Source organism: Cebidichthys violaceus, unplaced genomic scaffold, assembly GCF_023349555.1.
Source record: "Cebidichthys violaceus isolate CVI_PGR_0920_01 unplaced genomic scaffold, fCebVio1.0.p SCAF_28, whole genome shotgun sequence".
Taxonomy (NCBI): domain Eukaryota; kingdom Metazoa; phylum Chordata; class Actinopteri; order Perciformes; family Stichaeidae; genus Cebidichthys; species Cebidichthys violaceus.
Genome location: NW_027176461.1, coordinates 22393 through 48703, shown reverse-complemented (window position 1 = coordinate 48703; position 26311 = coordinate 22393). Strand labels below are relative to the sequence as shown.

The following is a 26311-nucleotide window of genomic DNA, read 5'->3' as shown; positions in this document are numbered from 1 at the left end:
ACGTATTGCTCTCTAGTGGCATGTTTTGGGTAGTGCACTTCACAGAATATCCTAAGCCATTTATGCACATTACTGCTGGTGTTTAACATCTCTCCCCAAATCATACCTTACTGTATATGATTTATTCTTCATAAATGAGGGGTATAGTAATTATTTTCCTTATCATTTTAACCAGACAGTCGCATTACTACAGAAAGTCATCCATCTGTGGCTCCATCAGCTGAGAGGCCGAAAACCACACACATCATTAACCGTGGCTGACATGTACACTTCTATCTACAATATGTGCATGTTTGGTTGATTACATACACGCTTATCTGACTTGCTGTAAACAAACAGTAGTTTTATTCAAGATTAAACATTTAGACGACCACAGAATAGATGAACAGGCATTGGTCTAACACAAGGTTGCTTTTTCTGCTGCTGTCCCAGAGACCCACAATTAAGCAAAGCTTTAGCTCAACAAAGTTACATGTATTTCTATGTATACAGATGTATGTATGCATATAGATACGCACACATGTGTATACACTGCACATTGACTAGTAGCCAGTTAGTCTCCTGCATTAAGTTTGTATCCCCAAACATTTTCAAACTTTGGATGTAGTTTGGCTTTTGTTAAATTTCTCAGACGTGTGGAATAAAAAACGTAATCTGTCAGTTACAGTAAAACCAACAACAGGATCCAAAGGTTTTTTTTTCAAGACACCAACAGTAGTCTGCATATTACCTATCATCTGAGCTGCATTTACTTATAGCTATCATGAGAAAAATGAGAATGATATTCTACCATAGTTGTGAAGTACCCCTCTAGAGTAGAAGGCAGTGTTTACATTGGGTCATCATGACCAGGAGCAGAGCAAGAAAAACCCCGGCCTAAAAAAATGGAGGCAGACAAACAAGTCCAACCAACTGAACCTGACAAAGGCACCAACAATACACAGATGGTCATCTTTTTCTTTTTAAAAATACACACATCAAATACAATATGCCGCCTCGCAAAGAGGCCATAGGAAAGAAAAACGAGTCAATATCAGAAAGAAAGTGACAAGTTGTACAATTACAGTGGAACTGTACATATGGAAAGCATAGACTATAATTCATCTATCCACGCCTGTTGACCTCCCTTTGGAATGTTAGAAGGGATCATTTCTCTGGTGGTAAATGTAGGCAGGACATGAGATAATGCATCTGGCACTGAAGGTTGCGAAAGACTCTTACTCAACGAATGCAGGAGGCAGTAGATTCCCACAATCCCCCCTCACCGGCGGGTTGAGTAAGACAGAGGGAGGGAGAGTTGAAGAGTAGTTGGTGGATGGAGAGTGTTCGACGAGTCATGGGACTCAGGGTTAGCACCAACTTCAGAGGTTTTTGAAAACTGCGTGTCTCCAAGCATAGACGGTGGGGCTGTGTTTGTGTTCGGTAATGATGATGGTGATGATGGTGATGGTGTGTGGGTGAATCAGAGACGGGGATGAGTCTGGGGTGGGGGGTGGTGGAAGCATTGGTGGCGTAGCATCACCGACCCAGAACGTCAATGGCCTCTATGTCTGCCAAACAAATGAGTAAACTAGGGCCCAAATGTTTTTCAAATTGGCTTTCAGGGCTTTTAATTGCTATAGTGTATAGTGTTTATCTTGCTAGCATCCTGCGCTTTTTCAAATGGTTAGACTGGATTTTCTTATAGAATATGGCCTGTTTCTTATACAATAATTATTAAAAAAAGCTTGAGGACCTGGGCACAACCAAATTCTTTGTATTGTGTTATTAGACTGAAAAAGATTCAAGGTCCCCAGAGAATATTATTATTAGTGAGAAATGCCCCAAATCTTTTTCCTTTTGCTGCAAATCTATTCAAGTACTGTCGGGCCGGCGTCTACAGACAAAGAGTCAGGGGTTAAACTGGGAGCGAGCAGGACAGAAACCAGCAGCCGACCAACACACAGTGAAATTACAGTATATCATCAGATTTTTATTTGGTTCATAAAGAGACAAAAAGCTTCTTTTTTTAATTCTTTTTTTTCTTTTTCTTTTTTTACGGTGAGCTGAGCGAGCCCGCCTCTTCTCGTTATGGTATAACTAATCCCAATTTAACCCCTGGTTTTACATTCATGTGAACGTGATAGAGTATAATTAAGACCTAACAAGTGACAAGACAGTCAAAACAGTTGCAAGGCTTCATGCAGTGCTACCTCATAAGATTCACATTGACTCTACTGTTGAGAGAATAAAATGATTTAAGCATTTCTAATCATTGCGCAATGGTTCATCATGACTCTATCGATCATAAAGTATAGTATCCGTATTATTTAAAAAATACAAAAGCTGTGATCTTCATGTACATGTGTCACATATAGTATCTATGAGAAGCTAATGCGGTTCGCAATATGGTCACTGTTCTAATCAGCCGCTTTGTCTCCGTGCTGTAGATTTCTTTTTAAGCTTAATGCACATCTCTAACACTGCCAATTTTGATCAACTGTTACTGATAGAAAGACTTGTGTGACTAAAGATATGAGCACATATGAGGCTAAGAAAGCACAGACACTTGTTATGATTGTAACGCGATTCTGGTAGTGCTTACAAGCTTACATGCAGTTAATGGTTGGAGATGATATAGAGAACCAAAAACAATAAATACCTTGTATAAAACATAATTTCATATCAATATATTAAAATACTATTTAAAATAATATCTTAGACAATATTGCAATATGAAATTGACCGATAAATAATTGGTAGGCCTACACAGAGAAATATATACTGTATATATATATTTAAGTATCTGTGTCCTTCATAGTTTGCTGTTTTGACTTAAATGATTTGAAGTTTCCAGATTTCCCCCAGTTGGTAGCAGTACAATCCAGAGAGCTAATACATTTTCTTTTTTTCCAACAATAATAACAACGAACTTACAGTACACAGTCCCATGATAAAGATATACATACTGAATACAATATAAATGTCAAGACAGAAAAATAGAAAAATATCAATAGAAATCAAAAGTCAAATACATATCAGAGAAAGTATACAGAGTAAAGTGTACTTATGAGTCTTTGTGGTTCTTGTTGTTGTAGCCGGAGCTTGTATTGGCTCTCATTGTTGGTATATTGGCTGTGTGACTGTACTTCTCCCCCGTCCTGACACACACAGACACGCACACATGCACGCATACACACACACACACACACACACACACACACACACACAAAATTACACACATCTGCAAATACAGACACATGCCATAGCACACATGCCTGCACAGGTGCAGGTGTGTACTCACCCACACATTCGCCCTCACACACGCACAAACACACACACACACACACACACACACACACACACACACACACACACACACACACACACACACACACATAGCTCACATGACCGTGCAGCACTTGCAGGTCTGTTTCTTCTCCTTTCCCTTCTCTCCTTCATCTCCGCCTCCGTTGGCCTTTTCTTTATCCGCCATGCTCCCGTTGGGTGGAGCCTGCTCTTCTGTGGCAGCCTCTCCTCCAGCCTTCCCTTCCCCATCCTCGATCACGACAAACTCAGCCTTAACGTTGCCGTCAACACCTTCCATTCCCAGAGCCGTGCGGGACTCCTGCTCCTCCTCAACGGTTTTGTAGCCCATGAACACCAGGGTGACGGGGTTGTCCGCGCTAGCTTGGTCAGGACTGGGACCCAGCAGCTTAGCCTCGATCCCTGTCACCTCCCTCTTGGGGGTCTGGCCCGAGCCCTGCACTACTCCATTTTCACCTAGAGGTGGCACCACAGTGTCATTGAGAGGTGAGGTGAGAGCAAAAGGGAGAGGGTGAAAGTCAGAGAGATGGAGAAAGAAAGGGAATATTGTTTTAACGACCTCCGGCAGAGAGGAACAATGTAATAGAGCAAATGAAGAGGCCAATATTAGCTCGCTTTCTCTTTCCAACACAGGTATCCAGGCTGCGTTGCTATGGTTTCCCGTGTGATCATATGTTGCCATGGGTACTGAACTTACCTCCATTTTCTTTGGCCACACCCTTATTGGCTGGAGGGTCTGTTTCCAGTTCTTCAATCTCTTGCTCCAGCCTGGCTCAGAAACACACACACACCCGCACGCAAACATACACACACACACACACACACACATACACATACACACACACACACACACACACACACACACACACACACACACACATACACACACACACACACACACACACACACACACACACACACACACACACGCAAATTACTGATTGAAATAAATCTGCAATTAATTTACACCACAGAGAGTATTGTGATGCATGTATGAGCAAACTTTGAGTAGATGATCAGTTCTACAAAAACATATGACCATGTGTCCCTTTAATTAATATTTTATATATCTGACCATGATAGCCTCAGTGTCCTTACACTATGTGACAATCTCATTTCTAGTTAAAGCTGTTATTAAAATGGACAAAAACGTATTTATAAACTATACCAATGCTTAGACATGGCACTCAGACATGTTCAGACTGGAATCAGGTTTCTTTTAGTTCTTTAAGTTCAAACATCACATAAATAAATAAATCACAATTATTTATGGCTTCAATGACCAATTTCTCTGGATACTTGATTTGGATTACAGCGCTTTTAACATAATAACATGCATGCCTACATTTTTTCCCTGACAAACACTTATTTGACCCGTTAAAACTATTTTCTGGACAAAGATCGGACACGCAGGAGTTTTTGGATGCTGACCTGAGGATGACCTGCTCCAGGAGTTTGGTCTTCACCTCGTCCTCATGCAGACGTTTCTGAGTCTCCTCCTCCGCTGGAGCTCCATCTAACAACCAGCGCTCCCTCAACGCCTTCGACTGCAAGAGGATATCACAAATACTAACATGTTGTTGAGAATGAACACGGAGAAAAAGGCATTAGGTAAGAGAATGATTATATTTTTAATTTGTGGCAAAAAGAAGAACACATTCCACTATGACTTCCCCCTGTTTGGAGTATGAGTGTGTATATCAGCTATGATGAAAAGAGCATAATCAGGGAGAGGGCTATTAATCATGCTTCTTTCACCAGGAGCTGATTAATTCATTAACAGGACTTCAATCACCCAAAATGCAACACGTTCTCCTCCATTCTCACTTGGAAGAGACTAGTGGTATTTTGACTGAGAACGACGAGCCGTTTAGCTAATCTACAACAAAAATCTACCGGCGTCCAGCACTCCTCTGCTGACTGCTGCCACTCAGTGATTCTGTCACATACTTCAACTGCTGCCAACTTGTTGTTGCCAAGTGGACTGTGGCACATAGCCAGGGCATCAAAGAGCTGCACAGAAAGATCCAAACTATGGTATAATTCTCCTGTTATACTAAATTGAGCATGGGATTGGAAATCGAGATATGTCACTACAAGATTAAAAACAAAATACTTCCAATCCTAAACCGCATCAAACACCTTCATGGGCAAGTTGAGAGCACCGTATGTGACTAAATGTACAGGTTGTAAACTGTTAGTCTCATAATTACTGTAAAGTTAATTCTAGGACAAGATCATTAAATACCCCCATATGAATTATAATGAAGCATGACATGGGAATAAAATGTAGCCTATAAACTTTGTTCTGAGGTGGATTTTTCACTTTATTATTCTCTTACCTTCCACTTCTCTATCTGTTCCTCAGTCTATGTTTATTTCCTCTATCTATTTCCAAACAGCTCTGTATCCTTATCTTGACCCCCCATCCACTTTCCCTCCTGTAGATAAGCTTAAATCAAAGCAAATACTTGGCATGCTTCGAGGTAAATATAACAGTGTGTCTTACTCGCAGCTGTTAGACCGTGCAGGGCAATTCAACCCTGCTTGGCCATACGGGTAAGTGTTGGAAAAAGCTCTTGCTTTCACGAGTTGGACTGAAAATCTGGACCTGTGCTTGATGTGAATTCCTCTCCAGTGATGCAACAAGAATTTCTACAGCAAAACCCCCTGTTTTTTTTGTTCTTCTTCTCTGACTCGACCCCCGCCCATTCCCCTCTCTTGTATGCCTCTCTATCCATCATACAGTTCATGAACTTTATGGTTTGCGCATGTTATATTGGGTAAGGTTTTACATGTCAGAGCATATCTGTTTGTATCTGTTAAAGGGCCTGTTGTTCTGTTTCAACTCTTACTTTCCCCCATTGAGTAATTCAGCTCCAGACATCCAGCTCAACAGAGCTTTACAGCACACAGTCTCACGGTGTAATTTAACACTCTTCATACACCAGCCCTGCATGGTCTCCAGGGCACTGAATCTTACCCTGCTTCCCTCTCTGTCTCTCTACTCTCTCAATCTTCCTCGCTCTCTCGCCACACCCAACTACTCCAACGCCCGACATCACGTAATGTACTCACTCATGTGCACGCAAACACACACGCGCAGACAGACACACACACACACACACACACACACACACACACACCAGTCTGCACGAACAGTCGTAAAGCCAGAACACTGAAGTTACGTCTCTCTCCATTGTTCTTTAGAGTAAAAGCTGCTAACGTAGCAGACAAAGGGCGGAACTGTGGTACACACACACACACACACACACACACACACACACACACACACACACACACACACACACACACACACACCTCCAAATGTACTGAGCAGCTGCAGGGAAAAGAGCTTTATTGCTAAATTAATTTAGGATCTTTCCTTCTACAAATTCAAATCCCCAAACTTCTTATTCTTTGAAAATATAATTAATTTTCTCTAAAATTATTTGATTTTGTCCTATGTAATTGTTATTATTTTATCAACTATTGTCTTCCTTTAAAAATCGTTTAAAGGAATAGTTCAGCATTTAGGGAAAAAGCTTTCTTGGCATGACCTAAATGAGAGAAGATTAATACCACGCTTGTGTCTCTGCGGTAAATATTAAACTACAGCGAGGAGATGGTTAGCTTAGCTTAGCACTGGAAACGGGAAACTGCTAACCTGGCTTAAAGTATGTGCTGGTCATTTCATTTTGGAGCATTGTTTTACATATGCTCCCCTATAAACTGTGTGTTCTACATATTTGGAGTATGTTGACATACAGAGGTTATAATTAAAGAGCCAGCTGCTGCATGCATAATCATATCTGCCATGACTGCTTAATTAAAAACAGAACTCCTATTAATGCTTTCTGTGTTAACAACATTCTGTTAGATAATCTCGCCATTATGTCTGCACTGTGAGAGTGTGAATGTTTGCGTATGTTACTGTATTAGTGTGATTTAATGGTGGGGCAGGTACACCCTTATAAAAAGGTGGTGTGTGTGAACGGAGACATTTATTGGGTTTTCCACATGAAAGCCGCCTCTGGAAAAGCAATACTTGCTGTGGTTTGCACAAAGAGCCTTCTAATGCTCCTGTACAGCGTGATTACACTTCCCCTCTGTGTGTGTGTGTGTGTGTGTGTGTGTGTGTGTGTGTGTGTGCGTGTGAGACGAAAGCGGGGAGCGGTGAGTGTAAGAGCCCTTTCCTGTTGGTGGGAGTGGGACAAAAATCTGTTTCCTCTGCCAAAGCCCTCTGCATTGTCTGAGGCTTCTGTGTTCTTTCATGAAGCCACGCACACAAAATCGAACACACGCACACGCACACATGCACACACACACAAAGGTTTGCTCTGAAAATAGAAAAAGTGGGAGCACGCAAGGGCAATGGCGCAGGTCACAGGCACTTTTGCCACAAACGCACGCGTCTGAGTTGGCACACACACACCGCAACCTTTGCTCGTATCTGTGACCTGCCGAATTGTCCGGGGCTGAAATAGCTTTGATAGTGCTGACACATACGCTGACAAAAGCCTTGGCTCTGATATAATGAGTGTGTCCACATGCGCACAGATTTGAATGTGTTTTTTAGGGAGTGTGTGTGTGTGTGTGTGTATAAACAGCATGTGGAGGAGCTGCTAGTGTTATCTGCGGACCATTCTGAACATTCCGTGACAGCAGCAGTTGGGGAGTATCTCACTATGTGGGACTGATAGATTTATAAGGAGTTGCTGAGTTTGACTTTGTAATTTGGGTATGTGACACTCACACATAGAGCTTAATTCACAGAAAACACAGAGCTGACCGTCACTGTTTCTGGTGAGGCACGAAGGGGTTCAGGTTACACTTGGAAAGAGTTGGGATTGGAGTGTTCTCAGAGGATGTTGAATACAGAGCTAGGTGCAAATACACCCTTTTACTCAAGGTGGTGGAATTTGTAAGTAAAAGAAACAAACGATTGGTGCAGGGATAAGCAACCTTAGGCCACATGCCAGGTAGCTCAACCAATGGAACACTGGCAATAAGTGTGCAAGAGAGTTTTTTAAAGACGTTGAAGTGCCCTCTCATCCAGCATGCCAAATTACCTCTTTCTCGGCCATTTTCAGTTGTGCGGCCTGTTATTTGTGGTAGTTTCATTTTATTTTTTTCCCCCCCACCCAGATTTCGCAAAGACCCGCCTAACTCTGCCTCTGATTGGCTGGTACTCGTTGCCTTCTTCGCAGAATTTGTTGCTGATGAACAAGATTAGTGGAGGGTTAGAAGGGTTAATGCTTTCAACTCTAATGTGGATGTTTTCACAAGGATGGCAGCCTTCTTTGTATAGTGCTCTCATTTATAAAAACAATGTCCTGATTAAAGGAGAAAAATGTTGCAATGCACTTTGTCTATTGATGGACTAACATTGCAGATCTGTTATCTGTTTTGTTGATTAAAATGTTGATGCGGTGTCATAATTTAACTTAATGTTCACATTAATGCTAATATGGCTCACTGATTAACAAGAAAATTTAACATTGGCACCTCATATCGAAAAGGTTGCCGACCCCTATTGCTTTTGTACCTCATCCGAACAGGATGGACTAGATTCTAGAAAAAGAAACTGTTTAAAATGTTCACGTTTGATCCCGGTACCCTAGAATGGATTATTTTCTGGATCTGCCAACTTAAGGTGGAAATAACAGCTAAACTGGAACTATGTTTGAAATCACTGCACGCTCCTTTGTGGCGCAAAGATCTGGACACTCTATGATTGTGTCCTCTGTGCACACTGTGGTGATCAAAGCTCAATATGGTGCAACTTTTTGGTCTCAGATCCACAATTTTCCCTGTGAGAACATCAGTGTTTCTTTGTGTTTGTTGTTAAACGGCCTGCTTAAAAAACACAATGCAAGGTTGCAATAAAGAAGAACATCACAACCCCATTGACTGTGCTGTAACTAACTAACTCAGTGACTTCTAAACATTAGCAAACCTGTTTTCAAAATTATTCTCACAAGTGCAGTAGTACAAGTAGGGCATGTGCATAATGTGAGCATGTGTTTGCATGCGGAAGTGAGTGTGTGTGTGTACCTTGAGATGCTGGAGTTGCCGTCGGTCATCATCCAGCTGCCTCCTCTTGTTTTCAATCTCTGTCTGCCTCTTCCTTTTCTCCTGTTACAACACACACACACGGACACACGCGCGCACACACACACACACACACACACACACACACACACACACACACACACACACACACACACACACACACACACACACACACACAAATTATTAGAACTGAAACTCATGGATCTTATCGACATCGACATCAGAACATACCCCGCCTTTGTCTTTATGGTAGTGCTGATGATTTAATGGTAACTTTTGATGACTGAGTACATTATGTGTCAGTCAATGTTTATTGCTTAGTGTGTCTGAAAAATAAGAGTGAGAGAGAATGAGAGGGAAGTTGGTGTACAGTTACCGTATGTGCTGTATTTTTAATGGCACATATCATTCACTCCGTAAGTCAAGTACATTTTCGGGGTTGGTGTTTTGCGATCCTAATGTTGATAATAGAAGCTTTTTTTTATCATGAAGTACCTTTATTTCTGTTGGCGGACATTTCAAAGTTTTGATGTTTCAGCAAATTCTGAATAAATCACTGTGTAAATCGCTGTGTAATGATTTTCCAAAACCGCTCACAACAAACCAAATTTAAACGTGCTTCAGTGACATTGTCATTAATTCTGAATGCTTTGTGAAAATGTATACCTCAACAAACAGAATTATACTGGGCAGAGAACCTAGATATTGTGTGTCTGAAAAGACAAAGATAGAGAGGATGAAACAGACCGAAGCAATGAAAGACCAATAGAGCAGGATGCTGAGAGCCGCTGCATTAGCTCTCTGTGCCCTCTAATGGTTGAGGGATATGGGATCTAAAAGGTTGAGTCATTAAGACGGGCGGTCAAATCCTGACAAGCAGCAATGATTTGCTGTTTCTACAGCCATCACTGTGTCCTGACATGCACTCTGTATGTGTATGTGTGTGTGTATGTGTGTGCGTGTGTACAAGAGAGAAAGGAAGAGATGGATACAAATAACTTACAGCGATGGCCTGGAGTTTCTCCTCTTGGGACACCTCAGCCATCCTAAAGGAAAAAGAGAGAGAGAGAGAGAGAGAGTTATTTAACCACACATGACCACCAACATCAGACATAACACACTGTGACAAACAACTTTCCTCGCATTCGTTCACTAGCCATTTACCTTCCAAAGACTTCCCGGTGACTGAGGTTAAATATGTGTCTGCTCGCACTAAATCAGTGTCTCTTTCCTGTCAGAGAGAGTCAGTGAAGGCATGCTAATGCACTAGCAGGACGCTGCTGGAGATTCCTGCTCTAATAGGTTCCAGACCAGAGCTCCGGGATGGAAGATGGACAGAAGCACAGCTGAAGCAAGAGAAGAAGGACTGGTTGCTCGACTGAGACAGGAAAAAGCTATGACAGTATCAGGCTCCCTTAAAAAAATCACATATCAAGTACATCAAGTTGTAGTTTTTTTCCTGTGGTTAATAGCTGACTTCATCTCTTTCAAGCATAAAATTGTTCATGACTTCTGACGTCAGTCATAAAAAGAGAAGATATATTTATAATAGGAAATGGCATATCATCTGAGATGACATTCCTATATATGATGACCCAATAGTCACTTGTGTTGTGTAGGAATTAATTTACAAGGGGTGTTATTGTCATTTCGGCGTTGGAGGGCGGTATTTACTGGAGAGACCCCAAAGTCATAGTCCCCCTCAGTAAGGGCTGTATGTTTTTAAAGGGATACTATAAGCGCAATGTGTATAATACTACATAATTATAACCTTTCCCCATTCAACATGAGAATTGTTGGCTGGCAAAAATGTATTTCTTTTTCAAATTAAATCCAATTCAATTTGCATGTAGAAATTAAGATTAGATCTGAAACAATTACTTGATTAATCTATGAATTGATCAGCAGTAAATTAAGTGTAGACCATTTTGATTATCAACAAATTGAAAAACATGGAAGATCTTTGGGTTTCGGACCGTAAGAGACCTTGGAGAGACTTTTTTTTTTTTTACAGTTTTCTGGCATTTTATAGACCAAAAGATCCATCGATAACTTGATAAAGCAAATGCAAAACAAACTATAATGAATAGTTGGAGTACTAATTACGACATCACAAATGTACATTAAAGACAAATGGATGATGTCAGGTTCATTGAATCTATGTATGATGACATTCGTTACCTATGAAACCACATTATACTTTCAAGCGTGGTTGAGACTGCCTTGGCCACAAAGTTAATTGAGGGGAACGAATGACTCACATAAAATAATAAGGGATGACATTTGTTACCTTAACATAGATTTAATTATTTTGTCATGATACAGTAGCAAAAGCCTCTATGAACATTACAGTGTGTGACTTGAATGTGTTAAACAATGTAGCCCCAAGAAGAGATCGGAGGTGGTTGATGAAGCGCACTAAGCGGCTGCGACATCTTAACAGCCGTGTGCCTTTTCCAGCCCAAACTGAAACTGTATCACAAGGCATATGGGATTCTGATTTATCTGCACTGGTCCAAACCAAACTCTTACAAAACAACGATGACACAACTACTCTACATAACTCCCCACCCACCCCTCTCCAGCGCCAGTAAAATGTGTTAAAACCGTTTGATCGCGTCACTCCTCCTGATGAGTGGCCAGGACACCCACTGTTGCTGTGAGTTTGCTTGCATCATTTCTCAAATGAATACTAACAAAGCCTGAATTGTGAACATGTCAATAAAGAAAATTGTTTCTATCCGGCCCCTTGCTGTAGGGTCGGTCACGTTGATACACTCACGAAAGAATGCAAGGCAACAACACTGGCTCCTCTTAAAGCATAAAGAGGCATACATTTTCGGTCATGCATGTGAGCCCACCATCCAATCACAGAAGCTGTACGACTCACAAAAACCTCAGGGGTTTATTGTGGGAGGACACTCATTTCATGCACACACTCATTCAAACACCCCACTGATCTCTGCTTCTCTACCAAACCACATCGACATCACATGGAGATTGTTTTGGGAGAAAAAGTGAAACCACAATCATCTGATCTCCCCCCCTTCTTTTTTTTTTCGCCTTTAGCACTGATCCAGCACAAACAGGAGGAATTAAAAAAACATCTGGAGATGCACTGAGTAAAAGAGGCTGAATAAGGGAAGCCAGCACTGTAACTTAATCAATAATACAATACTGTTTATGCTGTTTGTTGACAGTGTTTTATAACTTATTTTCTCCCATAACTTCCGTCCCTTCCCAGCCCTCGGGTCGCGGAGGAAGCAGGGCAGTTAGCTGACTGAGCATCTGGATCAGTTCATCAGTGGTATGAAGGAGGCCTGGAACTGCCGGCTGCCCATCCGGGCCTCCGATAGGTCACTGTGAGAATCAGCTGAGAAGAGGCAGAACACACCCACAGCGTAGCTATGACGTGTTTTTATATTATTTTAATTACGTCTGTTGGAAACATCAGTTGTGAAAAATTGCAGGGTACACGTGAGCCAATCCCAATTCACGCACGCAACTCAAAAGTTTATTGGTGAAAGCTTGCATATAAAACGTCCCAATATGAGAGTTACGTACATCTGACACAAAATAAATGTCACAGGGCTCTTACTTTTTCTCTCAGATCAACAGAACATACATATTATATATGATAAAGTCATCAGTTTACAGAAGATTTATTTGTATGTGAATTATACATAAACAAAAGTCTTCAGTCAACTTAACATAACATTGTCCAGCTACTAATTTGTCAGTGTAATTAAACAAAATCCTGTTCCAAAGCCCATCGGCATTGATGAACATCTACAGTAATTGGAGATGGGTATTGTTTTAAATTGTATTTACTTTAAAGATGTGTTTTTCTTCAACCATTTTTAAGAAAATAAGACAAACTTCTAATATCCACTGGTGTTACATTTAGTCTTGACACAATGCAATTATATGAGATATTTGCTTGAATAAAATAGTCAAATATCTGCAAAAAGTTGATGAAAAAGCATGAAAAAAGAAAGTTCTTCCCTGATTTTGGGAAATGGTAGTTAACTGAAGGTCCACTTACTAGCTTTCCAGAGCTATCACCTGTTTTAGCTGCTATCTCCTGACTAGTTCCACAGATCACAGCTGAGTCATCTCATGACAACTGATGAAGATGAAAACATCAAAAGTGAGGTTCAAATAAGGAATTATCTGCTCAAAATTGTTTTGACAGTTTTGGTGCTACAGAGATTCAATACCAATGCCGAAACATAAAACAGTGTATCTCAAAGCAATCAACCCTCAAAAATCTGCTGTGTGTCTCTGTGAGTTATGATCAAAACTGCCCAGTTCATGCCAAAGTTAACAACAGATGTCCACTGAACCAACTGAGAGTTAAGTGCTCAGACTTTCAAAGCTTGTCCCACCATTCAAACCTAAATTTGAAAGCTAGCCCTGCTTCGCTAACTGGGCTACAGCTGTAATTAATTTTTAAAGATGTATTGGAAAAAAAATATGTCCACCTTGTCGGAACATCGTGGGCCTTTTGTCTTGCTGCCTCCCTCATAAATTATGGACAAACAAGGAGAAAGGAAAGCAGACTCAAAGACAAGCATCTTTGCGGCATGGTTAGAAGAGTAATTACATTTTCTGACGGAGTAAGGAAGACATCTAGGGAGTTGCTCACAGACAGCAGAAACATATTGAGACAGGATACATATAATAGACCAACAGGACTGAGGGACAAAGCTGTCTTAGCTGGCAGTCTACATACAAACAACAAACTAAAACTAGGGATGTTTTTTGTCGATATCTCAAGGCCGGTGCAGGGCAGAAGAAGTCAGGAAAAAGGACTAATGACCAGCCCTATTCCCTGTTGAGTGCACTGCTGCTGTAGCATTTCCAGGAACACATTATCTGCCTGCATAGAGCACCAGCATCCTCTTCTAATAGCATCACGGTCCTCTGGCACCAGCAGTCACTTTACACACTCTCTATCTGGACTGAAATGCCCTAAAAGTGATTACCTTAATGTCCAAGGCGCTCAATGAAAGATAATCCTGCTGAACGTCTTTGTTAGGGGATATCATGATGACCTAAAGCCCAACATGGATTTAAAACTCTCCTCTCTCCAAGGTGAGAAGAAATGGTTTTCTTTCCAACTTTTACAAAATGATTGTCCTTGCTGCAACTTTTAAAAACTTGTTTTTTTGTAAAGGAACCAAGTATGTTACATCCAATTGCACTAATGTGTTCTGAAAAGTCGATTAAGAAACATTGTATTCATTATTTCCGCTACACAGTCTGGAAGTAAAAAAGTCAGCAAGTACACGCTGTACTGATCTGTACATGAGACCAGTCACACTGTGTGACTCTGGGACAGCCACGGGTCTTCCATCTGTCTGTAGGGGCAGATTACACCAGGTCTCATCACAGCTAATCTAGGATTACTTTAAACAAACACCACAACAACCCTTAATTGGACTGATTCTGATCCTGCCTCCCACACTCACACATACTCTGATGAGCAGATTCTTTTTAGAGCTTGTTTTCTTGCATCTGTGCTTCATCAGATAGTTAACAATTGACCCAACACCTACAACGCTGCAACCATATGGGACGAAACAAAAACGTGAAAAAAATAAACAAGAATATCATTTTCACAAGGAGAGTTATTAAAGGACGAGTCTTGTGATGTTCCATATTTTTGGTATTGTCAACAAATCTCATGGGACCAAAAATAAAAATAAAATGATCAAGCAAGCATCATGTGTTAAAGCCTGGTAACACTTCACTGTTGTCCAAAAAATACGCAAAATATTAATAAGCCACACTGTTGATGTCAATATGTCCCTTCATTAAGATAAACTTGGGCAGTGTAGTTTGTTTTAAATCAACCCCAAAAACACCATTCCGCTGCCTTAACAACTCAATAGCGCACTGAATCCGCCGCTGAAGTCAGTCACAGTAACAGGTATGCTATGAAGACTAGACAAGTAGCCAAACAGAAAAAAGATGAATGACACTGGGAGAATCACACTCATTTCACACTGTTCATATCACGTAACAAATTACAACAAATACCCTTCAATATAGCCTCTAATGGTTCCAGTTATAAAATACTGGCATGCAGCATCTAATAACCTATTTCTACAGAGCCCTTCTTGCCGTATAAAAGGGAAATGTGTTCACTCAGGTGTTAATTCATAACAGCAAGAAGCTTTTAAGTGATACTGCGCAGCCATAATAAAAAAAATCCCCAACACCCACTCACACAAGCACACTCACATAAATGAACACCTGTAGAAATAAGATGGAATTGAGAGACCAAGGACAAATTGAATTACTAACGACGTACTATTATTTAAAATCTGGACAGATCGCAGCTGTGAACTTGATTTCTGGCTATTCTTGAATGAAAAAAGCATGTAGAGACACACACAAAACAACACTGTAAAAACACCCAAGTGACGAAACAGTTTTATTGCTGATATTAATGCAAAAAAACAACCTAATGCTCAATTACACTACAGTCAAGTCACACACTGGAAAAAAACGTTTTATCTTCAGAAAGAATGATGACTGTGAAAATGCCTCTTGAGCTTAATGATGCAGACCCTGCATTAGAAAACTATACGAGAGTCTGAAAAGGGAAACTAATCTGAAATCTCCTTCACACTCACTGAGTTGGAGTGGCACTTCTTTCTCCTCCTCTCTACTCCCCACTTCCACAGCTTCCTTCCTTGGGGCCAAAAGAGCACAGGGACAACAATACTCCTCCCTGCCTTTCTGGACACGCACACACACACACACACACACACACACACACACACACACACACACACACACACACACACACACACACACACATACACAATCATCCCGGGTCAGCACACATGCAGCTCTGCGTCCTTCTATCTGAGGCACAACACAAATTCTGCCTAAACGTAAACAGTGCACTGCCAATAAAAATTTGAGGAAGTCTACTGAGGTCACATGTTAGTGTTCCAGGGGTCAGAGGGGAAAGCTCCTTTTACCCCCCAGAGGTCATAAATAACTGCTCTGTCAGTACAGAGGAGAGACATAGTGTGAAACGTCCACGTTGAGAAGCCACACACAGACTGAGACATGTGGGGTGGGATGAAGGGGTCAGAAAGAAGTGACAGTCAGTTCTTTACTGAAGTTTTTTATCAATAGTCAAGATCCAGAAACGGTGACTACCCATAATACACCTACGGTAAACAACGGTTTGTACACAGCCTTCGCGTGTAACCCTAACACTAAAAGTCTTCAAGCCCAAGCTAAGATAACTCGGTGACATCAATGATAAACAACTGTTTTCACAGGCTGAGTGAGACTGTCCGCGACGACAGAATTGATTTGATTTAGTAAAATCTGTGCAAAATCAGAGTGGTTTGTGGCGAAGTTTGAAAGTGGTGGAAAGATCTGGTTTAACTTTCGGACAAGGATGGTCTGCACCACCTCATTTTTTTTTGTGCTACTTTAACAAACAAACAATCATGCCAGCAAGCATAACGCCGCCCTCGTTTGTCCACTTAAAAAGTCACAGTGGTTGTGTAAAGAATAATAAGGAGAGCTCGAGAGGTCAAATCCTGCCTACTTTGTAAGCTGCACACACCTGAACAATCGCTGCCTAAAGTGGCCGTGATTGTCGGACTTTTGGTAAAGTTACATAAATGATTAGATAGGTGTGGGGGAAAGGGGGTTTCAGATGCTGTTTGACCATTTTTGTGGTTCTGCATTAAGTTCTTTATCAGTTCCTAACCTGACTAAAGACGTCTGTCCCAGTACTCCCATGTCTTGTTCTGCCTCTCTGTAAGTCCTGTCTCTTCTCTCTTGATTCCTCCTCATCGCCTCGCCTCATTTCTTCACTTGACCGCACTCAACCTTCATTACTTCCACGACAATAAACCTTCACACTTCAAATCTGTTCAGTCGTTGTGTTTGCCTGTTAATTTTTATACATCCAGGGAATGCACGCCAAGTCTACAGCTCTTGTGACACTTTATCGATTGCTACCGTTTTGATTCCAGCCACTGCATGGAGATGCGTACTGTCTTTGATGTCACAGATAGGCCTGTGGTGGAGGTTTGAAAGCATGGGGTTCGGTTCATTGCTCAGAAAATCCAAATTTGGGGACGGAGCGACAACCAATACGCCTGAGTGGTATAAAGGCCTGTTAGCTCCCCACCTGGTAAACAATCTGTTCTGAATCACAACAGAAGACAACAGATGCAGAAGTGTCTGAGCTTCTGGATACAAGAGGACAAGATGAGAGGTAATAAACAGCATGGTTAAAGATTTGGTTGTGTGTAGCAACATCACAAAGCTGCTAGAAGACAACAAACAAAGGCTCTGAAAAGAGATTACACAAAAGGTCCATGACCATAATAAAAACAATGCAATGGAGAGGGACGTATGCATTAGCCGTGCTACAATATGGAGCTGCAACAATTAGCTGTCAATTAGTCAACTGACTGAAATTTAAGTGCCAACCATTTTGAAGCAGATTATTTTTCAAGCAAAAATGACAGATATTTCTTCTTCTTTAAATGTGTGGACTTTATCCTTTTCCTGTCAGATAATTGGAGGATTAATTTCAACAAATAATTAGTTGCAGCCCTAAGACAAAGCAATCCATTCACTTCAGAACAGACACATTTTGAAACCTGCTTCTAGCGGCCATCAAAGGCATTTTGCACTCGATCTTATCACTTGGTTTAGCAACTAAAATAGCAGCTTTACCATTTGCAATCTTGAAAAAAATGCTTGAATCCTCCAGAAAAAGGGTCAATCTCCCTGCGACTGCTTCTCACGACACAGCAACACTAGAGCAACTGGATTTATTACAATGAGTGTAACAGCTCAGAAATAACAGAAAGCTCGAACCCAAAAGCACGACTCACAAGTAGTCCGTGGATCAGGTCGGCACACTAACAGCTGGAACATTAGGACGGCTGCAAACCGGACAATCTGGTAAAATGTGGGTGGAAATGGGCTGGTTTTTATACTGGGATATTAATGAGTGAAACAGGGAACAGTTGAGCGCAGGCGGGCAGGGAGGGTCAGATGATGGGAATGGCAGGAAATGGGTTTCTGTGGAGCAGCAGGGAGTGGCTGGATGTGGGGGTGTGACTGGGACAGGTGGGAAAGTCTGAGGGCATCTGGTGGACAGGTAGAGAAATGGCAATGAACAGGCAGGGAGGCAGAATGGGCCACAATAAACACAACTGAGGCAGACATTGACACGATGTGTCCCTGGTGAAAATGTTCACACACGCCTTCATTTGAATGCATGTATATGGGCATTCCTATTTGTGTCCCATTCCTATTTGTGTCTCATTACTATGAAGGCTTGAACATATTTCAAGAAGCTGAGAGAGTTGAAGCAGAATGCTGAAATAGGTTGGTGGTTCTAAGTATTGATTAGCATCAACATTACCTGCTGACAGCATTGTTTTTGTGTTTACAGACAGTCTGTCAGACAGCGTCCTGGTGTGCGCTCCGCTCAATCAGCAAACTCTACGTATCCGGATAGCGGAAGCCTACGGACCTGCATTACTGGAGCAGCCTCTCAATGTTAACACAGGAACCATTAGGCCAAATAGGGGCCTTCCCTTATGGCAAGAGCCCAATCCCCACTTAAGGCCCTCAAGAGGCTCAGGAATTGTTAATGCTAAGTATGTTTGTCCAATATCACCCTGTCCAATCTCTTCTGAGATCATAAAAAACCCAGCTATGCCTTATTTATAAGGGGATAAGACCTTCTATTCATTCTCCTCTTTCCCCTTAAACCAGATGTGAATGTGTGTAAATGTGTGTGTGTGTGTTAGTTTCAGGTTATCTACAGTGCAAACAGATGGATGAACTATTTCTTATCAATAGTGCCCTTGATAGCATCTTTGCAGCAACACTGATGATCGTCATATGAGCGCGCGGGTGTGCGCGTGTTTCAGGGAGGGGTGCATAAGACACACACAGCGGTGTGTGTATTCACATACACACACCGCTGAGCACATTTCCCTCTGAGATTAAAATGACTTAGTGGCTAAAAATTACAGTTTATCAGAAGAAAGACCATCTGCTGGGAAGAGAGGAAAAAAAAGAAATCCTTTCTCGCCTTATCTGTCATGACAAAGCAGCAAGGAGGGGGGTTTGTAATGAGAGGTAGTCCGAAAAAAAGGAAAGAAAAAGTGACTATCCAGGAAGAAAAGAGGGGGCAGAGATTAATAGAAAGAGAAAAAACAAAGGAGGCAGAAAGGCCAAGGCAGATTATCAAATAAAACATCACAACTCTACCATCTGCCCAGATGTTACTCCTTATCTGTGCGCCTGCTGAGCAAGCATTCACTTCCACTTCCTCTCTTACCCGACACTACCATCTTCGAGCTCAAAAACAGTAACTGTAAGGGCTTCTGTAATGAATAACATACATCTCCCTCGACTACCATGCTGATGTGATTTCATAACCACTGCAAAAACTGTTTCTTAACGACAGTAAGGTCATTGAGGATAATTAGTAATATCACTCACTCTGGGGCTACTCGCTCAGGGCAGGATGTGAACCCGTGAGAGGCTTGCCATTTTCTGCTAATAGCGTTGAACCAACCACTTCTGCCACTTGAATTTTAGCAAATTGCAGTCATACATTGGCGGTCGTGGTACTACGTTGAAAGCAAAATATTAGTTTTGTGTCACTTTTAATGTAGAAGTTACCTTTAACCCCCAGCATTTTCATTAAACCTGCATTAGCTGCTTTTTGGGAGCAGTGGAAATAAGCTGTAAACACAACAATGTCTTACTTTTGCCTTTTGCTGAAAGTTGATATGATGAACGTGTTAGCAAACAGTTGCTAATGTGATGGGTTTCTGACATGACATATATTCAGTCTTCTTTTAGCTCTGTTTTGATCACTAACTCTTGAAGGGGAAATATCTGACTTGAAAATGCTAAATGCTGCACAACGTTGACGTTAGTGGTGACACCAAAACAAAACAGCAAAGCAGCGAGCGTCACGAAAAAAAAGAAGTTGTACCGAGCGACACAAAAACAAACAGACAATTCGTGTACCTGTACACAAAACCAATAGATTACAATTTGTGACTATTTCACGAACTGCCGTGAGACTGTGTTGCCCTTTCACATACATACAGCAATTTAATGAATTGTAAATACAAAGACATGTGTGGGCTACATGTGTGACTTGATTACTCTAGTGTAAGTGAGCATTAGGTTGTTTTATTGCTTTAATATCAGCAACAAAACTGTTACGTCACTTGGGTGTCCTTTGCCCGTTGAGCTGTGTTTATCTGGGTAGTTTGTCTCCCAGTTCAGCTCACTGAGGACTTCTGTTGGGCACTTTGACTGGAGTTGGTTGGTAGAAAAGGGGGTCATTCATTCACATTTCACCTAATTTTTCATTGACAGTCCAAGATTAGGATGGATGACCTTTCCGGTTACCAGCCCATTTCTCCTATCTAAATTGGTGAAAACAGATCCATCCCTGGTGCCCAGCCTCTCGGGCCAGGAGACAGCCATTAACACACACACACACACACACACACACACACACACACACACACACACACACACACACACACACACACACACAATCCATCTTTTTTTCTGGCAAACAAGCAAAGACAGACTAAAATACACACACAAAGCTGCACACACACGAGCACACAAAACCTGACACACAGAAATGTGGCTGTCCAGAGTCATAATGCCGCATGATGATTGGGTGGACAAGACAAGTGCTGTCAGCTCTACTGCCAGTCGCTGACACAACACAGAGCAGCCGACCGGATATAGACCCTCAGCTCACACACAGAAGGGCTGAGGCCTACGGGGGACTTAACATGTCTCGCTCATACAATAAAATGACAGAACAGACAACAAACATGTGCCGCTCATATTGTAATCCCTCCTTTTTTTAAATATTTGCGCCAGTGCAAAATTCTAAGAAATTCTTTCCTTGTGATTCTTGAAGGCCACGTAGTGTAATTACTGTCCTTATTCTTATGATTACGATTATCAATTTTGTGCATCATTTATGTGCTCAGAGATCTGTTTTTATTTTCAAAGTATTTTCTGATAAATAAGAACACATTTCCAGAATGTTGGACAATTAAGACTGGCGCACATAATCTATTAATTAAGTAGAGGTTGTGATCCATAGGAAACTGTGATTTCAAACAGCCGGTTAAAAGGGGCGTTAAAGTACTTTGTTTAATGGCTCTTGATCAGAAATGTAGTCCTTTCTTGTGCTTTTTCTGCCAGATTTCTAAAAAGTAAGTATAGCTATAACACAGTACAGAAAAGGGCAACAGAGAGCCCAACATATTGCTCGTGGTGAACATTTTTCTATCTAATCATTGCACCGAAACACATCATTCCTTGCACTTTTCTTGACATCGCAAACTTAGGACTAGTCGGCTCTGCTCCTTTTTAAACTGTCATGAAAAAGGGAGTCAATCAAACAGGTGTCACTGTAGCTGTCACTGTAGATGACTAAAACAAAGAGTCTCTGTCCGGTACTTCGAGGACTCACTCTCTCAGAAATGCAGTGGGTGTGTTACGTTTGCGGACTCTATCGTCATGAACTTGGTGGTCTTGTCAACAAAGATGTTGTGCACAACAGTGACGTCTGTTCACAGGCCAGAAACCCAGGAGAGAAACAATGGACGCAAGACCAAACAAAAAAAAAAGGCACTCTTTGTCTGGTGTCACCATGCTGTGATCAAACATTATTACAAAAACAGAGTAAAAAAAAGAAGAAAATTGAGGAGTCGGTCCAAAAGATATTGTTCTATTCAGAGACTGGAATAGAAACAGAAGGATGAAACCCACACTCACACACACAAACACACACACACACACACACACACACACACACACACACACACACACACACACACACACACACACACACACACACACAGGATAATATGATACTCTGGGAGGACAGAGGAGCCAGACTCTATCACCAGGGGCAACCTGAGCTGAAATTAATTTGAGTTAAATCTCAAGCAGTCAGGGATGCTCACTCTCATTCTCTGCTATCCAAAAAAAGAAAGAAAAACCCGGCCGCCTGGTCGACTGCACAGTGTAAATTCCAGACAGGAGTATGTAATGGCCAAGGTTTTTCAGCTCATGAGCGCCATGTTGGAGCAGACCGCTCACATCACAACACACACACACACACACACACACACAGACACACACCATAGAATACCCCGTTACTCTCCTCCACAGCCCGCGAGCCAGTCAGCATCCCTCACCCGTGCGGTGACGGCCACGCACGGGTGGCGCCGCTGGAATTCACCGTCGAGGCAAAAGCAGACATGCTGAAACCCTTCTCCTCGCCAAACAGATCGATAGGACATGATGCATTATCAAAGGCGTTCGCGTAAACATGTCCCGTTTACACCTGTCGGCCTGGCTGTATCGTGGCTTCAAAGTGCAGTACAGTAAAGCGGCCCTCTGGTCATCCAACAGGGCTTTTGGCGTGACATGATCATGCAGCTATTTTTTCTTCTATTTTTCACCCGCAAACCAGCGCATGACTTTATTGTGAGCTTGTCGTCTTAAATTTGCAATTCACGTCCCCTGAAGGATGCTGCGCCTCTTGTGATTACTAGTTGTTACCTCATATTAGTGCAGCGGCCGTGTTTACAGAAAGGAATTTCGCAAGTGCAGAATGTGATACCACCAATATTTTACTCATCTACCCCCCAACCCTCGTCTCCATCCCTCTGCCATGCCTCCAGCCCGAGTTAAAAAAAGGATGCTGCCGGGCTGGAAGCTTAAATATTGCGCCGCTGCACAGCCAGCCGCTGGACGAGCCACCAAAAAAGCAGGTCAGCTACAGAAAAAAGGACACACGTTGTAAATCACGACTTACTCAGTTGCAGATCCCTTTCCCTTCCCGCCACGGACGTCTTCCAAACAGGCTGTTTATTTCTGAGCGTCAATTCGGAATACGCTAACACCCCTTCTTCTCCTCCGCCTCCTCCTCCTTCTCCTCCTCTTCTTCTTCTTCTGGCTGGCACCCCTTCTGTTATTGCTGAGGTGATGCCGTGGGCAGCGTGAGCGCGCAGCCCGACAATAATAAGATCCCGATTGTTTCCTCTCGAGCGAAAACGATGCACGGCAGACTTGGCTCTGCCCTAAGTGGAAATCTCATGGGCGCTGGGGCGTCGTCTGAAGCAGGTTGTAGTGTAGTTAGTGTATGGGTGAGAGAGAGAGAGAGAGAGAGAGAGAGAGAGAGAGAGAGAGAGAGAGAGAGAGAGAGAGAGAGAGAGAGAAAGTCAGAGTGGTATGTGAAGGGGAGTGGGAGAGGGGGAAAGGATACGCCTCCCTGCCTTGTGGAGATAAAGGGGGCCCTGACTGCGCGCGTTGACTGAGATAGGTCCTCCTTTCCAAACTGGGGCCCCGCTGGCTCTCCTCCAGCCTTATCATATGACGTCCAAGGAACCAGGCTGTCTGCTTCAGGGCTGCAGAAGAGGAGTGTACTTGCGGCCTAAAATTGGTATCAAATCCAGCTCTCCTACTGGAGGAGAAGGGACCATTATCTCAGCTGTTCTGCCCCACTCCTCCATCTAGCGGTGGAAAGGCTCAACGTGAAGACTTCTCAAGGCGTGTTTTCATTCGGTTACATAAATAACCTCGGGCTCTAAGGGCGAATGGCTTTACAGCCCGAAGCAGTGATCTGGAGCGAGGCTTATTCGATTATTAAATCGGATTTTTTATTTAATTTATTGAGTCAGGAATACACTAAATGAATGACCGTGATAAAAAGAAAAGAAAACACATTTCAACTATTTGGGAGCCGCCTACTATTGTCTGACCCAAATTATTCTGTCACATCTGCATCCAACCAAAATATGTTGCACCTGCACTCAACATCCAGCAGGTGGTGCTCGTGTTCTAGACATGTTCCCAGGTGATGGGCAGACCAAGAAATAGTTTTAATTTTTAACATCCGAGAGGACTTTCTTACATGTATAAAATGTCACGAAGGTAGGATTTATTGTAGGATTGTTGTATTAGATTACATCAGTTTTAGATTTCCCTTATAAACTGGACACTTCCTGTAAGAGATACAACTAACATGATGTCACAAATGTGTGTTAGTGATTTTTATCATAAGGGGTTTTGTCATAAAAATGAAATATTAATTTCATATGGTTGATGTTGCAGGTTTGTCTCTGCAAATATTACAAATGTATCTAGTCTGAGGTACATATAGCCTATAAGAATTGTTTACAGAGATCAACTACCAATAAGCAACGGTGATTTGCAGGTGAAAAGACATCTACATTAAAACTGGACTAAAAGTGATGAAAAGTAAAAGTTATTTTAGGCATCCAGGTTACTTGGATCTGATACAACAGCTCAGTTCAGATGTCTTTTACCTGCAAATCACCAAATCAATGCATGCTGGATTGTTAGTTCTCAAAATAGTGTAGCAGGAGCTGTTAACATGGGGGGCATGGGGAGTTAATACGTACATCCTTGTCATCCCTGTAGAGAAAAGAAGACCGATAGGGTGACTTATTTAAAAACGTGTTATAATCCTTTGACACAGTCACCCTAGACTCTGTGGAACTCTATGAAACTAGATTAAAACCTGCATGTGTGACTGACTATGGCTATAGTTATCTTAGGGAGAGAACTGGCATGCCAAACACCAGCTCAGACTCCGTCTCTGGCTTCCCAGAAGAATTTGGAATAGCGGAAAAGCTGCAGAAGAAGAGAGACTCGCAAAGTGATCAGTTTGTCGTGTATTTTTTCTTGGGACTTATGGAAAGGTGGCAGTAGGAAAGTGAGTATATTTTGGTGAGGGAGAATAAGAAGGACGTTAACCAACTCCTCATTTTCAGCACAGCACATCCCCCCCCAGGCCATTTGAACTGCAAATCTGTCTACACACTCATGCATGCATGCATAAACAACATCACCAAGTAGGCAACATACAAATACAACTACACTTACAGGAGGGGGTGGGTTTGGAAAAGAAACACAGCCTCCCTTTTGGTGTGTGTGCGTGTGTTTGTGTGTGTGTGTGTGTCATGACATCATGATAAACACTGCTGACAGATGAGGGTCAGACATGTTTAGGCACTGACATCTCGAAAAAGGAAAAATGATTTTCTCCTTGACAAACAGGAACAGGAAAGGGATTTACCCGGGCTGAGTCTCAATATGATAACAATAGCGATGCTTCATGAGCCAAACACCTCAGTTTGTAGAAAACTGAGAAACCCAAAATGGTGTTGTTGTTTTTTTGGGAGGGTTAGCGTGTGTATGTGTGTGTGTGTGTGTGTGTGTGTGTGTGTGTGTGCGTGTGCGTGTGTCTTCAGATGTGAGTGCAAACATGTACTTGTATGCTCCAGTAGTGTTTATGCACATGCCCTCCCAACCCCCTCGAGGCCAGCTCAGCACTTGGCTTCTTATCTCTCTCTCAGAACCTCGGTCATGAATAAACATCAACAGAATCAGAAATTACCCAACATGAAAATAACTGAGTGGAATTTGGAGGAGGCGGGTGTAAATCCACAGCAGGGGAGGGGTGCGGAGAAAGTGAATGGATAAGAGAGGGTGAGGAAGAAACTCAAGTATTGAGGGAGGGAAGGGAGCTGAAAGGCAGATTGAGGCCTAGGGGGGGAAAGGAGTAGAAAGAGTTTCCTCCTCAGTGCGCTGGGCCAGAAAAATGCCAACATGTTTCTCTTTTTGCTTTATCTGTCTACCTAACTCCATCTCTGTCTCTCACTGTGCTTTAGAATGTCAATTATGACTCTGTGGGCTCCTGCAGATTGTTTTGTATGCTGTCATGCCTGTGTGCGTGTGGGAGTGTGTGTGTGTGGGGGGGAGTTGGAGCATTTTTGCACTTTTCTTTTGTTGCTCTGGTTTGTAATGAGCTGTTTCACGGGAGTGCGTCAAA

General features: G+C 42.2%; 1 protein-coding gene across 1 annotated transcript; it reads right to left on the bottom strand.

Annotated features, from left to right (window-relative positions):
- Positions 1-326: 326 nt before the first annotated feature.
- palm1b (paralemmin 1b) lies at positions 327-23734 on the bottom strand. The gene is made up of 6 exons (XM_068721519.1): positions 23270-23734; positions 10385-10427; positions 9364-9444; positions 4738-4853; positions 4004-4074; positions 327-3762 (listed from the first exon to the last, which is right to left on the bottom strand). Exons 2-6 carry the CDS (start codon positions 10424-10426, stop codon positions 3383-3385), a joined length of 690 nt encoding a protein of 229 aa, XP_068577620.1. The 5' UTR covers position 10427; positions 23270-23734; the 3' UTR covers positions 327-3382.
- Between the last annotated feature and the right edge of the window lie 2577 nt (positions 23735-26311).